Source organism: Phallusia mammillata, chromosome 2 (genome assembly GCF_965637545.1).
Source record: "Phallusia mammillata chromosome 2, kaPhaMamm4.hap1.1, whole genome shotgun sequence".
NCBI lineage: Eukaryota > Metazoa > Chordata > Ascidiacea > Phlebobranchia > Ascidiidae > Phallusia > Phallusia mammillata.
In genome coordinates, this window is record NC_137253.1 from 25298210 (window position 1) to 25315163 (window position 16954).

Sequence of the window (16954 nt, forward strand, 5' to 3'; positions counted from 1 at the left end):
CATCTTACGGCTCCTTGTCGTCGCCCTTTAAACGTCTGGCATAACCCTCGTTCAAGTAGGTATCCAACGTTTGCTTGTACTTCTCATACAGCTGCGAATCAGTTTCCAATCGCCGTTTTAAGTATGACAAACGCTTCATTGCCATAGCACGGTTATTTGGCAAGTTTGGAGCACCTGGTCTCCATGGCAATCGCAGTTGGTAGTGTCCGTCATGACACTTCACTGAGCTTTCCATCTGCTTCAATGCGTATCTGTCTTCTTTCGACAGTGTCGTTCTGGGTGATAACGCGGTTTGGCCAAAGTCGCTTTCCCACATGCATTTTATCTGTTGGTGCAACGTTTCGTCCTGCGAGGTTACAAAATTCACCCGTATCTGTGAACTTCTTGAACCATTACTATGACAAGGACCTACAAGCGACCAACCGAGCATAGAACGCACGGCACTTGGCTCCTTTCTTCCGCCTCTTCGTTCATCATTTATCCAGAACACCTCGGGAACGTTCGCTCCAATCAGCAACATGACTTCCCCATGGGACAAGACAGGAAACTCTAAATTACGCAAGTGAGGCCATCGCCAAAGCGACCCTTCCGGTATTCTGTTTGGGGAGACTGGCAAACTGTCCACGCTCAAAACGTCGTTTAATCGTACGGATTGCTTCCCGTCGAGCGACGCCACCGTTAAATCGACGGCCAAACCCTCTCTTCTCTGTGACCTATCACTGACAGTGGTCAAGGAGTACGTTGTCTTTCTCCCCCCGACGTCTAGCTGCTCGATCGGTCGTTTGTCACACAAGGTTGTAGTCGATCCTTGGTCCAAAAAGGCGTAAGTTTCCAGCTTTCTACCATTACTGGCTGTAACCATTACCGGCACTATGTTAAGGTACACACTCTCTGCTTGAGTGCTCATGCAAGTCCAGGTGACAGTTGCATTTGATGATGTGGGTTTCTCTTCTGAGGCCTGCGTAGACGCTTCGCGTACGGGTGCAGTTGAAGAAGTCTTCCATTCTGTCCAGTGCAGAAGGTTGTGATGCTTTCCACGGCATCCGCCGATGGTGCAAGAGCTTGGTAAACTACATGTTCTTGCTATATGACCCTTTACGAAACAATTGTCACACAGCCGAACTTGACGCAGAAACTTTCTTCGCTCTACAAAGGTTTTCCGTTTGAACACGTCGCAATTGCCAAGGTCGTGTGATTTACTGCACAAAGGACATCCCTGCTTCTGAGGACTTCTCGGTTCAGCCTTACGCTGGTTTCCCGGAGCAACCGATGTCGCATGAGTCGATGCTCTTGTCCTCGTCGTAGGAGATTTGCTGCGCCTTTTCTGCGTATCTCTGTCCTTCCGAGGACCCAACACTCGACCAAACATCGTGGTTCCAATGTACGCTTCTTTCTTAACGAATTCAACAAGGTGACAGAAACGAGGCTCTTCCCCATTCCTTTCAATTTTAGCAGCATGTCTTCTCCATTGACTTTGCAGTGCAAACGGCAATCGCTTTATTATATTCAGCATATTTTCAAAATTGTTGATGTCTGCGAAGTATCCCAGATGAGTCAGGGTCACTAGACACTCTTCTAATGCCTGTGCTAGATCTATCAGTCCGTCAGTATCATCGGATTTCAGATAAGGCCAGTGACTTAGCTTATCCACGTACGCACGTGCGACTATGATAGGACGTCCATACCGCTCGAATAACAACTCTCGAGCCCTTCGGTAGCCTTCCGGAGGGTCAAGACCAATACAAAAGGCAATCATTGCGTGTGCTTCTTTTCGACAGTATTGGATCAGATAATTAAGCTTCACACTGTCGCTGTCTACACGTCGACCAATATTTTCGTCAAAGCTTATCATGAAACGCGTGTACATTAGCGGATCACCTTCAAAATACAACAGCTGTGGTCTGGGAAGCTCCATCCCTGCCTTCAAGACTGCAGCAACACGACACAGGTCACTCACCTCCGGCTCATGATTCAGCACTTCCGTTTTTGGTTTAGGTTCGCAACGCGAGGAGGACGGAATGTCCGTTACCTGCGCTTCTGAACTGCTTCTGTTAATATTGCCGGACTCCTTTCCTCTTTTACTACTTCGAGTTTGGACTCGGTGTGAAGAGGACTGGTAATTTAACTTGCTTCTCAGGCTGAAATCCAGCAAAACATGACCCAGATGAAGATGTCCTTTCCCATAAGTCAGCTTCCACTGTGGCAGCTTTTATCTTATGATCAGCTTCGAGAATTTTTAATTGATTTTCAGAGGATTTAAGTAAACTTTCTGCTTCCATCTTTTTCTGCAGAAACTCCTTTTCCAGAAGTGCGACCTCTTTTCTCACGCGCGCTTCAGTACGTTTGCAACTCGACCTCGAGCTAGCATATGAACCAGTCTTGCTTCTAGAACCAAAATCGCTGGCAGACGGTTCCTTGCTTGAGTATTCAGGCGGTTTGGAACGCCTTACTTCCTCTAACCATTCTTCTGTGCGCGCATCAAATTCTTGCTTGCCACTTCGCAAACTTGAGAGCGCAGCATTAATTTTTCTTCTATCTTTTTTCTTTTTAACAAAATCCAGCCGTGTTGTATGTTTGCCAACACATTCGTCGTACAGGACATCAATGGCCGAAGTCTTCTCTTTTAACTGTTGCACATTCGAGGAATCAATCATAATTTCCTCTGCATCTTGATATGCCAAGTTCAGTCGTTTAACTAAATTGTCAAGAGTGTGTTGAGATTCAACCATCTTGATAGCTCTACCAACGATGTTAGAAAGTTCGAAGTTGAAAACCTTTATTTTCAACGAGTTGAAAAACTTTATTTTTCAACAGTTTTTCCGTAAGTTGAAAAACTTTAATGTAACGACCGCTAGGTGCGCAGCCTGGCCCTGCGCCGTTCGTCACACTAGATAACCCTTTTTGTAAAACGCGCCCGTCCTACAGCCTGTCCTCCAAGACGACCCACTCTTGCATTTGCAACGAATGTTCTTTTTTGGCGATAAAAGGCAACGCTGACGAATAAACCAAGACGACAACGTCAGTAGCAACGGCAACGGTTTTTCTGTAACCACAAATAACATACATAAGCCAGACGTACACATTATGACGTCATAGCGACAATCACACAATAAGCAGTTTTAACAGTACACACAGGTCTTACTTAAATCCACGTTAATCAGTCACATTTTACATTAAAATTACTTACAATTACTCATAACAAGTCAAGTTACTGTTAAAATACACATTAACACAAGTTAAACACAAATCAAGTAAGAACATAAAACATACCAACTGTTGGGTAACCACGGATTTACTAGCACGCGGCTAGAGGTTCCACAACTGACAATTCAGCATTTTAGCTATTGCTCTTAACATTTACAGTTTCACTATAAACAAAATAGTCACAAGAAATTAGGATAAATTCACTTAAATTGAATGCAAACCTAGCAACTAACGCAGCTCACAAAAACGTGGCGTTCAAAGCACATGCTCTGTCGCGGATGAATATTTCAATACGTCACGAATAAAGGAGAACTTAAATCAGCCAAGCGGAACAATTAATTCTCGCTGTAACAGCACAACTGTTTTATATATGGGTTTCATCCTGCCCTGTACCGAGTACGAACATCGATTAGGTTTTTTTTTCCGTTTATGGGTCGACTCAGATCATTTTAGGTAAAGCAATTTGTTCATGTTATTGTACTTTTTTTTATTAATAAATTTCGTCATTTGTTTTGTATTTGTTGACAACTTAGCACATTTACCTTTACATGAAGGTTTTCATCTAGTAAAACATTTGCAGTTTTCAAATTAAGGTGCAAAATTTACGGTCTTTGCCCGTGAAGAAACATCATACCTTCGATTAACTAAAACACCAAAACAGTTATAAAATTAGCTAGCCTATTCAGTTACGATCCTGATCTTGTTACCTCCTTTGCGACTTGACATTTCCAAGGCCAAACTTTCCGTCTCGATGCAGCGGTATTTGTAAGAGGCTTAAGGTGACGGAAAAAATCAAAGCAAGATCCATTGCTGGCATATTCCATCACAACGCAAAACCCTTTGTCGTTACATTGCATTCCAACCACTTTTATTATTCGATCATGCTTGAGTCGCCAAAGGAACATCGCTTCGTGTTTAATAAGCTCCCGGTCCCTGTTGTAATTAAAATACGCGACGAGAAAATGTAGAAAAATTCTTTGACTCTTTTCAACAAAAACTTGCAGATTTCATTTATCGATAAGTTCTTGAATATGTTGCCTATAAAACTGTGGCAAACAGTTTCCAAAGAGATTTACGCAAATTATTAATAAAGAGATTTACGCAAATATTATTAAAAGAAAACGCTGCTTACTTTTCATCAATGCAACCATTCAACAGCGTTTTGACTGCAACTTGTTTTACAGCACGAGCTTCATCTTTCGTTGTTGTATATTCACACAAGGTTACTTTTCCAAATCCACCTTGCCCAATCGTTTTAATGTATTTCAAATGGTCTTTATGAATTTCTGGTATTGAAACAGGCTCCATGATTACAGCAACCAAACTGAGGCTTACTAAAACGATCAATGTCAAAAACTGGCGACAGTCCCTGAAAGTAAATGTTTATTCGATCTCTCGTGAAAAAGATTTTTCTTTATCTCGCACTTGCTCATTCAAAAATCGCAAAAAGAACTGACTTGAAGCGAAAGTCGTTAAATTAGAAGCCATAGTCAATAAAATCGATAGCATGGCGGAACATTTTGTTTCCAAATTTGAAGTTTTAAAATGTTGCACAAAACATTTTTCCTGGTTAAACATGAATGTATACAAATTACAGTTTACGCACAACTCGTCCCGACTCGTCCCGAACCCTGAAGTACAAATAAACTCAAATACAAACAATCGGTCAGTGCCTAGTTTTGCTTTAAAATTACGAAACAAATATCGGAACCGGGTCTTGCCGAAACCATACAAAAACAAATATATAGCTTACTCTTAATATGGCCCGTAATATATATATCTTTTCCGTTAATTAAAGTTTTTGCACGTCTTGGGATCCTTCCAGAATCGGACCCCAACTTTTTTACAAATTTAGACACCCCCCTGTCGATTTTACATTGCTGTAAAAAGATACGGTAAATGATGTGTATATTGTTGGCAGAACATGCAGATATTAAAAACATGCAGTCACCGACATGAAGGGTAAAGAATTCAGAAAATTGTCTCGTTAGTCGACAGGCTAAATATTAAATGAAATATGATCGTTGGGCACCTCTGATGACCCTTTAAGAAACTTGTGGCACCCAGGGTAACGACTATTTTATTAGCGTACACATATTCCATACTATTGACTCACGATCGAACATGTAACCATAAAGAAACCTGATGTAAGTTTACAGTGTTTTTTTATCTTCTAAAAAAGGAAAACAGTGAAAACATTTTACTGGTGGTATGTTGTCAACAGTCTATATCTGGAATGACTAAATAATGTCACAACCGCTAACGGCGGTGCAACGCATATTTACGTATTGTCATTCAAACTGCAAAAAAAAAAAAAAAAAAAAATGGGCAGGAACTTGGCCGAATGGTCCGGCGCGCCTGACCCACATACAGACATAAAAAAAAAACCTGATCGGGATTCGGCTCCGGGAGAGTCCTGGGTTCGAACCCCGTGAAAAAAAAAAAAAAAAAAAAAAAAAAAAAAAAATGTATATTCTTTTAAGCGTGAAGAATGTGTGTAATGTTTTTTTTGTACTTAACGGAAGTCCATGTCGAGCCAGGAAAATTTCTTATTACTAAATGATTTTGAGGCTTCAATTTGTAAAATAAAATGTTCCGCTTTGTTACCCACTAAGATTTATTGACGTTTCACCTCAGTGACCCTGGCGATTTTTTATTTTAAAACGAGAAACCGCAAGATGGTGAAAAACTTTTTATGGGAGATTGAATAAACACCCACGTTCGGGTAGTGCTGAGGCCAGTTTTTGGCGTTAATTGATTTGGTGAGCTTCAGTTTGGATGCTGTAATCATGGAGCCTGCTTTCATACCAGAAGTTCATGAAGATCATTTGAAATATCTTGAAACGATTGGGCAGGGAGGATTTGGAAAAGTGACTTTGTGTGAATATACAACAACGAAAGATGGAGTTCCTGATGTAAAGCGGGTTGCAGTCAAAACGCTGTTGAATGGTTTCATTAATAAAAAGTAAGCAGCTTTTTCTTTTAAATATGTTTTTACTTGTGTTAATTGTTTCGAAAACTGTTTGCCACAGTTTAATAGGAACAAATTTGTTGACAAATGTAATCTAATACTGTATCTGGAAATGAATCAAAGAATGTATTCTACTTATTACCATCACGTATTATAATTACAACAGGGACCGGGAGCTTATTAAACACGAATCAGAGCTTCTTTGGCGACTCAAGCACGATCGAATAGTAAACATGGTGGGAATACAATGTAACGATGATGGGTTTTGTATTTTGATGGAATATGCCAGCAATGGATCTTGCTTTGATTTTTTCCGGCACCTTCGATCTTTTACAAACACCGCTGCAAAGAGACGGAACGTTTGGCCTTGGAAATGTCGAGTCGCCAAAGAGGTAACAAAATCAAAGGAAACATAACTGAATAACTAGTGTTATGACTGTTTTGGAGTTTTAGTTGATCGAAGGTATGATGTTTCTTCACGGGCAAAGATCAAAGAAAATTTTGCACCTTGATTTGAAAGCTGCAAATGTTTTACTCGATGAAAACCTTCATGTAAAGGTAAATGTGCTCTTAGTTGTTAACAATACATTAACTTAAACAGATCGCTTTATTCAAGCTTTAAAAAAATCCATTTAAATTTTATTACGGCAACAAACACTTGTACAATCACTATAGTAGGTTGCTCGACATACATGTCTAAACAACATTAAGTCTTCCAGGCAACCAATTGTCATCGTGTGGGGCAACGGAAATAATAAAAAAACAATTGCGTAATATATTAACCAGCTGGGTAAGGAGTTTTTCGAAGTTTAGTTTAGAGTAGACGGTTTGAAACCTGATTGACGTTTTTATTATAGGCCAGCCAGGGTAAAAACCACATTAAACTATATTTGTTTTTAGATTTGCGACTTTGGTCTTTCACAAATGCACACTCTATCAGCTCTATCAGGATCTGTGTGTGTTTACCACTTACCTGGTAAGACCTTGTTATCACATTAAATCTATAGTAAGTCCTAATTGTCGCCAGAAAAGTGGCAAATCTAAACCGATTGTGTAAACCGATTCAACCAATTCTAAAACTTTGCAATATAACTGTTTTGCACTCCAGGAGAGGAGGTAAAACAGCAGAAAGGCAAAGTTGGCGGAACATTTAGTCACATTGCTCCAGAACATTTGATTGACCCAAACCGAAAACCTACAGAAAAGTCTGATACATACAGGTTGTTTACTATACTCTAAAGTTGAATGATCTGAAACTGTTCTTTTGAACATATTACATGAGTCAAAGGTTTATCTAAATCCTAACTTAATTAATACGGTACGCCAAATCGTTTGTTTTAAAATCATGTCACCAATGCGAAAACACAAGTCCATGCCGAAAACACACACAAGCTATAAAAGCATACCATAAAAAAATACTTCTGTTTTGTTGTGCTAATACAAAATGGAGTCCAGTCGAAAAAATTGACGAAATGATCTAGTAACGGAGAATAAGAACAATATAATTTATATATTTAGCTTTAACAATTAATGTGCGTCGCAAACTTTTGTGCAGCACTTTTCATTTCCTTTTATGCTTCAGCTTTGGCATCTTTATTTGGGAGTTGCTTACTAACGGTGTCCCGTACCAAAGTAAGAAAACTTGCCTGTCATTTTTTTTTCAATCCCTATCACCTTGCAACACCTTCTTGTTTGTAGATACTTTAAACAACAAGTTGATTCCTGAAATGGTAAAGCAAAAAAATCGCCCTGATACAAATCAAATTCCTGAAGATGCTCCCAATTTCCTAAAGGAAATGATGGCGCAAAGTTGGGCTCACAATCCCGAAGATCGTCCATCGTTTGTTGGTAATTCTATCCCATTCAACTGTACCAATTTTCTTTTTTTATTTTCATTTTGTGGGAATATCTACATTTTTGTTTTTCCAATAGGCATGTTTTTCCTGTATGTATCAATAATGGCATGTATTTTAGAACTTGACAGAAACCTAAAACCACATTTCGATTCCATTGCCCCACTGGTAGAAGAGTCGACTCAGACCGTTAAAATCAGAAAGGTTTGTTACCAATGGTAACTTACCATAACATAAAATCTCCAGTAAAAATCTATTCATAAAGTTTGTGTCTTATGTAGCATCCATCGGTCTGTAATGGATCAACTCCCAACACAAGCAATTTGGAAATTTCCAGTATTTCTCTCAGTAAGTTGCCCCTAACTGTTTTGCAGTTTTTTCAATTTTCTGATGTTTTCTCCTAACTTTTTCACCTTGTGTATTGCAAAATCCCTGTATTTTAGGCGCTGACAGGGCAATTCGTGGAAGAAACAATGCAAACGACTTTGAAAACTCCAGTCTCTCGCTTAGTCGGTCGCAAGTTCGCTGGCAAGCACCTTCTCCTAACCGACATAACACAGACAGTGGTTATCGTTCTGCGATTGGCGCTGCACCTAAGAACAGAGGAATGGAAGTCTTATAGTCAAATCTCCACGGGGTGATTGCTATTTACGGCCTTCATAAAATTTTAAACTTTTACTTGAAATAACCAACAGACGCAACGCTTCCCGGAGGTTGTTTGACATACAAACCACAAATTTTATACGTTTGGTTTGAAGGACTTATTCCTCTTAACAATACTTTCTCAACATACCGCTGGGACTTTAAATGTCAAATAAGCCATAAAAGCAATTCCGAGTCCTGCAAGCAAATTTTGTAAAAATTTTGCCCGGACAAAGGGTAACAAATGTTTACTACACTACTAAACAAATATCAAGTTCTTGATGGTGAAATTTCGTTCCGACGATATTTCATTGAAAGATTTATTCAATGGCAAACATGGCCACTGGCACAAAGGGACAAGAGAAGGGCACTCGTATAAATCACTACTTTACATAATAATCCATGCATGTAAGAAAGTATTTGCAAAAAATTGCCCTCCCTTGCCAAATTTCTCGTCGGCTCCATGCATGGTAACAAACAGTGTATATAGAGTTGTTGTTTTGTTACACGTACTTTCTTTTTGCAGCAAGCAATGCAAAATATGTCTCAAAATCACTTCAACACCGAAAGTTCATGGGGTCACGCAAGTCTAGCCCAGACCAAACCAAAGCAAGTAGTATCTCATTTGACCCTGACGCCACCTCCTGTACCCCCAGCAAGAATACCAAGAACATTTTCAGCTACAGAACTTGGAACAAATACGAGCTTTGATACAGGTTGGTCATTTGAGACAACCTATGCAGTGAAACAAAAAAGTTGTTGTAAAATTTTGTATTTGTCCGAGTATCTATTTGACTTGGTAATTTCGTAACTGGTTATTTTAACATAAGATAATAAAAATTCTTGCTTTCCTTTGGACAACGAGACTGTGTACTGAAACTTGGGAATTGCTTCAATCAAGTTGCACTATTTTCAGAGTCGTTTCCAGTTCATTCTTACTGATCAGTCAAAACACCTCAAAAATCCACGCGCACCAAAGCAAGGAAGATGTCGTGTCGTATCCCATGGAAATGTGTCTCAATTGTGATTGTTGTGATGTTGCTGCTGGGGGCGGTCATCTTTTTAGCAGTGTTTTTTGGCAAGACAAACGGTGAAGCAGACGGTGAAGTAGATTGTTCTTCGGCTGAAAATTTCTCTTCCAGAAATTGCACCATCGGTATGTTTTTACCAAGATGCTATACTATATCTAAATTGAACAACATTGGAAATTGGTGATGGCCTTCATATGCATAACACTCACAAAACCAATAAATCCATTTTATTAACAACTGGTACGTAAATCTCACAAAAATTCAATACACCGGTAGTAAAGGACTGGTGTCAGACGAGAAAATGCCACCAATTGGTTAAAACCGATAAAGTTTGGTAACAACTGCTAGCACGAAGCGATTTTGATTTGTTATATTTTTGTCATAGAGTTGTCGACGTGCCAGGTCGACCCGGTGGTGGGCGGCATCTTAATTTGCGAAGGGTTCTTAGCAAGTGAAGTCGACATTGGGGTCACGTGTCACATCACGTGTGATCCAAATTACCAGCTGGTTGGTCCATCGCAACGCAAGTGTTTAGATAATGGAAGCTGGTCGCAATCCGATGCAAGATGTTTGCGTGGTTGGTTGTTATAATATTATGAAGCATTATTCGTACACGACCGAAACTCTAAGCTTTTTGTAGAAATTTGTGATAGTGTTGATCAGGGTTTTTTTTAAGGTTTGGTTTGGGTGACCGCTAAGTAGTTTTAAGAGACCGCAAGTGTCCGTTTCGGTCCCCCAAAACACCTTAAAAAACACTGGTGTTGATATTAATGGTATCCTACGATTGATCCCTAAATTGTTTACTGTCATTCGTTTTCGTTGGTCTTACAAATGGTTTATCAGGTGTCAATGCAGTTGGTAACGATAGGTCGTATACTGCATGCAACATGTTCCAGTTCATTAAAAAACAAATATGTATCTTTGAATTAGGTGTTTGGCCCTGAAAACAAAATATTGAACAATAATTCTTGTTTTGTAGACAGTGGCTCGATGCTTTTATTATATTTTGTTTTGTTTGTTAAAGTCAAGCCGAAGTTGGTCAACTCGATACGCCATAAAAAAGATTCCCGCCAAAGTTAACCAAGAAATATCCATTTTTTAATCACAATTAGATACATTACACGGATGCTAATTGTGCGTTCTTAGTTTGTCCGGAAAACAATCCTCCATCAGAAGTGGAACTGGTCAGCTGTACAAGAAACTTGGAGGACTCAGTGTGTAGTGTACGATGCGCTGGACGAAGAGATCCACAGGTAATATTTCGCTTTGCAACTAAAATATTAGGCCATACTGCAAACACGCACATTCCTGAACCTTCAACAAATGTGTCGTTCAACTGGTGTTATGTTAAACAAAATACTAGTTGTTGTTTCAAGAACTTGTATTTGCTGACGTTTCGTCCACCAGAACGGTAGGACTTCTTCAGAGCAATGAGCGAATAATACAGCGGGCACAGAGACGAAAATGTATGGAAACAGCGGGATACGATGCACAATAATTACATTAGGACAAAGGCTTTCCGTGAAGAGTTGCGTGTGCTACAAAATGACAGAGCGTAACTAATGCACGATATTTGATGGGGAAGTCGGACGCAAAATGTCGCGGAAAACTGCGCTGAGGTTTTTGCCATCGTTACGATTTAAAACATTTGAATTAGAATTTATGAGGCAACTTTCGAAGACCAATCTTTTCGACCAATTCGGTTCTTGTTTCAAAATTTGGGCATCGTTCCAATTAATGCGGTGGTCACATTCCAAGACGTGTTCGCATAAGGCGGACTTGTTGACGTCCATGTTTTTGACTGCCACTTTGTGTTCCTTGAGGCGCGAATTTAGATTTCGCTTAGTTTGGCCAATGTATACCATATCACAATCACGACAAGGGACCTGATAAACAACTCCTGTACGATGTTGAATATGCAACCTGGTGGACGAAACACCTGTTCAGTATTCCTGAAAAAGAAAAGACGCGAGAAATTTTGTATTGAGTAATCTATTACTTCTGCTTTTTTCAAAAGCATTTGATGTAAATAATGTAATTCAAAAGTGATAAATACATTTAAATATATTAAACGATATAACCAACATAATGCTTAATCTACAAATTACGGTTTGAAGGGGCCAACGGTGCGCATATGTCAATCCAATGGCCAATGGAACAACCCTTATCCAACATGCAGCTGTCAAACTTAAGTTACAATTGCTACTACGGCTTGCAATGTGATCAGCAGTTGTTATACAGCAGCCTTGCTGACCGGCTTGAGTCCCTAACTGGCGATAAAGAACCTATTCACGTAAGGCATGCTACTGTAGCCAATGATACAGAAAATAGCTTACTTTGCCATTTTTTGGTGCAAAACTATCATTAAGTGGATAGAAAATACACAATATGTTTAGTTTTGATTTTTGTGGTCATTTCATCATGTCAAAATTTGAGTTTAAATTTATAAAACCTTTGATTTGTCTAATTAAAAGGGTTATGTTCCGTAACTGTTAAAAAGCCCAATACGAAAACCAGCTTTGCACAGAGTAAGACTTTTAACTGACGATTGTAAAAAAAACAATCAAATATAATTAGCATCTGTAATCGTTCTTTATTGAATCATCATGAATTGTTGTCGATCCTATCATTTTTTGCTCCTCCTATGTGTTTTTTACTGTTTTATAATGTGTATCATACACTTGTTTTTGCGGCAGCTTGCATATGGAGAACGATCAATCACGTGTGAAAGTGACGTTGATGTTTGGTTTATCAACTACGATTGTACTTGCCGGGACTCAACCAGCCTCTGGGACGGAACTTGCAACAATTATTTGAATCGTAGAGATGCCTGTCGCCATGCAGTGTCCATTTTGTTGCGTTATTATGTTTCTACTGGTTTTTACGAAGAACCATGTGATCTTGCACAGTCTCACGCAGAATGTTGACAAATTCGGAAATGTGTCTGAATGAATGTATAGAGTGCTGTTGTATATAGCCTATTTTAAAACAAAAAACAAGCTACTAACACAACAGATGCAATTCTAATATGCACCACTCGATCTGATCCGAAATAAATATTAGCCTATATTTCAAAGTTACCTGTGTGGTTGGGAGGTGTGTTTATTTTTGATAAATGGTTGGGGTAATACTACAGGCAAAAACATCAGTTATTCGGTCGATAACTTATTCAAACAGTTGACTATCCCTAGTCTTGGGTCTAGTAGTGGATGGAAAGGATATTCGCATTCAACCTTACGTTTTGCAGGAAATCGACTCAAAATTAATGGAATTGTTCAGGATGGTGAAGCGGTCGACAAAAGATTCTGGCATTACAATATTGTTTTAGATCACCATCCATAGCTCCTTCGATAGCTCAGTTGGTAGAGCGGTGGACTGTAGTGGTGTTAAGCCTCAGAAATCCATAGGTCACTGGTTCGACTCCGGTTCGAAGGATTGTTTTTTATTGTTTACCACCAACTAGATTTGAAGCTGCAACGTGACGTTCTATTTACATTCTTAATTACACCAAATTTCTGAGTTTTATCTTTTATCAAGTAAACATTTAAACAAATTTTGGCAATATTTTAAAAATCATCCAATAATCAAGTTAAAAATGAAACGCACGCGACACGCGTCATGTAACAAAAATACGTCACACGCGACGTGTTTGCAAAAATCCTGTTGTATTTGTAATGAAATTTTTATTTATTTCTCGAGAATCGAGACTCGATTTTTTCGAGATTTCTCGAGAATTTCTCGAGAAGGAACTCTAGTAATGTTGTTGTTTTGTTGTTTAGTTTTATACTAAAATTGTTGTTCATTGTGTTGACTGTTGTATGATTATATCCATGATAACACGTAGCATAGTCTATCCTGTTTCTTACCCACACAAAATAAATTTACAGTGTCTGTTTTGCTTTTTAAAGGCAAAGTTTGTAATTTCTGTTGACGTTTTTTGAAATTTACTTCATGCATTCTGTTATGATTGTTTGCTCAACTTGTTAGTTTGAGGTTTAAAACAGGTAACACTAATTTACGGAATAATGAATGTTCGGAATGCTCATTAATTTACAGAATGATGGGAATGAATAGGGCCAAAACTAATGTAATGAATGGTCGGAACAGAATAAACTGTGAGAATAGAATTCCGACCATTCATCATTACACAAACTAGTGTTACCCCTTTAAAACAGAATGCAAAGTTCATGTTGTTTACGTTTTCAGGTTGTTGCATCCATGGAGTAATGTATACAAGCTAAATTGATTGGTGTAGGAAATAAACCTTTTTTTTAACTTGCTTGGCAGTTGGCATATTTTAGTTGCCAATAGGCAATATGTCTCACCCTGAAGAACCATACTTGTCGAGTCCGGCCTCTTCAGCTTCTGAATTCACCTTTGTACCTTCTCAGTCCCCATCTTGTATGTATTGTTTGTGATGAGAAACATATCATATAGGGATATTGTGGTAATACTATTTTGAGGAGAATAACAACTTTAACCCCAAGTCGTTTGAACATAGGGTATTTGGAAAAATAGACATTTGTTAAATCATTTGTATTTAAGGTATGTTGCTTATTCCAAGAAGTTATCATGCCCCATGTTAAATCAATAAATTCATTGTCACAAGCTGTACCTGTGGGTAAATACGATTAACTGCGTTATTGAACAATAGCAATTCTACCAATTTTATTAGTAGGCCAAGAAATTGATTTCCTAACAATTTTAGTTTATGCACCGAAATCCTTAGAAATGTCACTTTAATAAAAAAAAAATGTTTTAGCTACATCACAGGATGTTGCCTACACACAAATGTCCATGTCAACTGGTGAAGTTGCATTGAACCTTATGGATCAGTCATTCTCTGGCAATATTGCAACACCATCAGACTTAAATACAACACAACAATCTGATGGAGCATTTGGTTCTGCTTTGCGAAAACGAGGTATACTATATTCATCATGTCAATGCTTGTTACTGGGGTAAGGAGTAAACAGTATGAAACAAGGAATGACAGTTTTTTAACATCAGTACACCATTTAAAAAAAAAAACTTTTTGGGAGTAACAAAGATCAAAATAAGATAGCTTTATTGGTGGTTGTGTGGGCAATAACGTGCTGGTGTATAAGGGTTTCTGTTTTTGCAATTTGTTTGTTGCAGCAACACATTATTTTGGCTCCTGTGTTTTACAGCAAATTGTTTTCGGCAAGCAAATGGGCCTTTGCTGTTACATAAAAAATTACCAGTTTTAGCACAGTTCAATTCAACATTGCAACTTGAAACACAATTATATAACTTGAATAAGTAAAATGTAACATGTTTAATGTCTTAATTAGTGATGGGACGGGTACCCGGTACTCGGTATCGAACGATTTTAGTGGTATCGATACTCGTACTCGGTATCGAAATATTTTGTCTCAGTTTTCGATACCAACGTGCGAGTACCGAAGGCCGATTTACACTATAAGAACACTGAAAACTTTGTGCCAATATATGCTTCGGACAGTACAAATTTGGGAAAAAGTTCCGCCAGGTTACTTATTTTTTTTTCGCTATCGTATGGAGATTACTTTTTTCGGCATGTGTGTGTGCACGCCTGTACGCCGACCATGGCAGATAAATTAGCAGGTGATATACAACACTGCACTTAAGTACTCAGTATCGAAGGTATATACATGTGGTACTCGTACTCGGTATCGGTACTCGCTTCAAAACCTGGTATCGTCCCATCACTAGTCTTAATTGTTGGTATCTTGCAGAGTAGAATGTGATTTTCCAATGGAAAATGAAAACACAAAGGTCTATATTAATTTGGCTCTGTGTATTTTATCTTTACCACTTATCAACTTTGATTCAAACATTCAATGGCAATAAAAAACACTGTGGTAGGCAAGAGGAAGTAAATTTCTTTTTTGTGGTGTTTGCATATTTAGAACCAAAATAAAAGTATGTTTGGTTAAGTGCTGGTTTGTTAGCACAAATAAGAAACTATGTTATTTCAGGGTATGGTTGGATTTTGGAGACAGACGACAATGAAGAAGATGATATTGACAATGAAAAACCCTTGCTTGAGGAGCTTGACATTGACTTAACAGACATATACTACAAGCTAAGGTATTCTGAATATTTGCATTAACTTGTATTGTATATTCATTGCAATTCATTTAGTACTTAAGATCAGTGGTCTTCAACCAATTGGGGTCGCATAAACTTTTTCTGGGGTCGCTATGAATGTACATGAAAATAGTTTCATTTTTTGCAATTTAGGCAGAAAACGTGTCGGAAAAAAATGGGGTTGCATGTAAATGCTGATTTTATTTTAACTTGGGGCCGCTTTAAAAAAGGTTGAAGACCACTGCTTTAGATATAGTCTGCAGGTCCAAGCTTTTACATGTTGTACATCACAATGCCCATGCCAATTAACAGTATTTGCAATGAACCAAATCAGTGTGTATTTCATTGGTCACATGTTATAAACATAACTTGGTTAAAATGTTTCAATGTACTCTTGGCCAACCACTAATGCCTTTGCTGTTACATAAAAATATACTAGGTGTGTTTTGCTTCCTTTGCCATCCCTTGGATACAATCGTCAAGTGCTTCGTGAAAATCCTGACTTTTGGGGACCCCTTGCTGTAGTCATACTTTTTTCCATGGTTTCCTTGTATGGACAATTTCAGGTAAAGTGTTAATGATGTACAATGCTAGCATAATAACTACCAACATTATTGTTGCATAGTCACACTTTCTGTGTTTAGGTTGTTTCCTGGATTTTGACAATGTGGGTGTTTGGATCGTTGCTCATTTTTCTGCTAGCTCGAGTACTTGGTGGTGAAGTAGGGTATTCACAGTGTTTAGGAGTTATCGGTTATTCACTTCTTCCTCTGATTGTAACTGGAGGATTACTTGTACTTGTGAAAAACATTGAGGTCTTGGCATTTTTTGTCAGGGTGAGTACAGTGAAATTTATTGTGGGCCAGAAAAATAAAAAAAAACATTGTCTTTATTGTTTATTTCAGACATTTGGTATCTTTTGGGCATCATTTAGCGCTGCTTCATTACTTGTCAATGACTCATACAAGGAAAAGAAGCCACTTTTAATTTATCCAATATTTTTATTGTATGTCTATTTCTTTTCCTTATATTCTGGAGTGTAAGAATAATTACCTTTCAACCATATCTCTCCACTGATTTTATTTGTATCTGTGCTTACTTTTATAGATGTATTTGTTTGTTATAACAGCACAAAATACAGAATTGCGCATATTGCCTAT

The 16954-nt window shown here is 38.3% G+C and overlaps 2 protein-coding genes and 1 non-coding gene across 3 annotated transcripts; 2 read left to right on the forward strand and 1 right to left on the reverse strand.

Annotated features, from left to right (window-relative positions):
* Nucleotides 1-4: 4 nt before the first annotated feature.
* LOC145213200 (uncharacterized) lies at nucleotides 5-1915 on the reverse strand. The gene has a single exon (XM_080081430.1). It carries the CDS (start codon nucleotides 1913-1915, stop codon nucleotides 5-7), a length of 1911 nt encoding a protein of 636 aa, XP_079937556.1.
* Nucleotides 1916-13045: 11130 nt separating this feature from the next.
* Trnay-gua (transfer RNA tyrosine (anticodon GUA)) lies at nucleotides 13046-13136 on the forward strand. The gene is given in 2 exon segments: nucleotides 13046-13082; nucleotides 13101-13136. It is a non-coding gene; the product is annotated as a tRNA-Tyr (tRNA).
* Nucleotides 13137-13883: 747 nt separating this feature from the next.
* Nucleotides 13884-16949, forward strand: LOC145215350 (protein YIPF4-like). Its single transcript, XM_080084036.1, has 6 exons — nucleotides 13884-14102; nucleotides 14464-14625; nucleotides 15683-15794; nucleotides 16234-16360; nucleotides 16439-16630; nucleotides 16700-16949. The coding sequence occupies exons 1-6, from the start codon at nucleotides 14018-14020 to the stop codon at nucleotides 16835-16837; spliced, it is 816 nt and encodes a 271-aa protein (XP_079940162.1). The 5' UTR covers nucleotides 13884-14017; the 3' UTR covers nucleotides 16838-16949.
* Nucleotides 16950-16954: the final 5 nt, after the last annotated feature.

Excerpts from the sequence above, each read along its gene's own strand:
- LOC145213200 (XM_080081430.1), bottom strand. The coding sequence starts at position 1,915 with ATGGAGCTTCCCAGACCACAGCTGTTGTATTTTGAAGGTGATCCGCTA.
- LOC145215350 (XM_080084036.1), top strand. The coding sequence starts at position 14,018 with ATGTCTCACCCTGAAGAACCATACTTGTCGAGTCCGGCCTCTTCAGCT. Across the intron at positions 14,103-14,463 it reads ACCTTCTCAGTCCCCATCTT|CTACATCACAGGATGTTGCC; the intron begins GTATGTATTGTT and ends AAAATGTTTTAG. Across the intron at positions 15,795-16,233 it reads GACATATACTACAAGCTAAG|GTGTGTTTTGCTTCCTTTGC; the intron begins GTATTCTGAATA and ends AAAATATACTAG.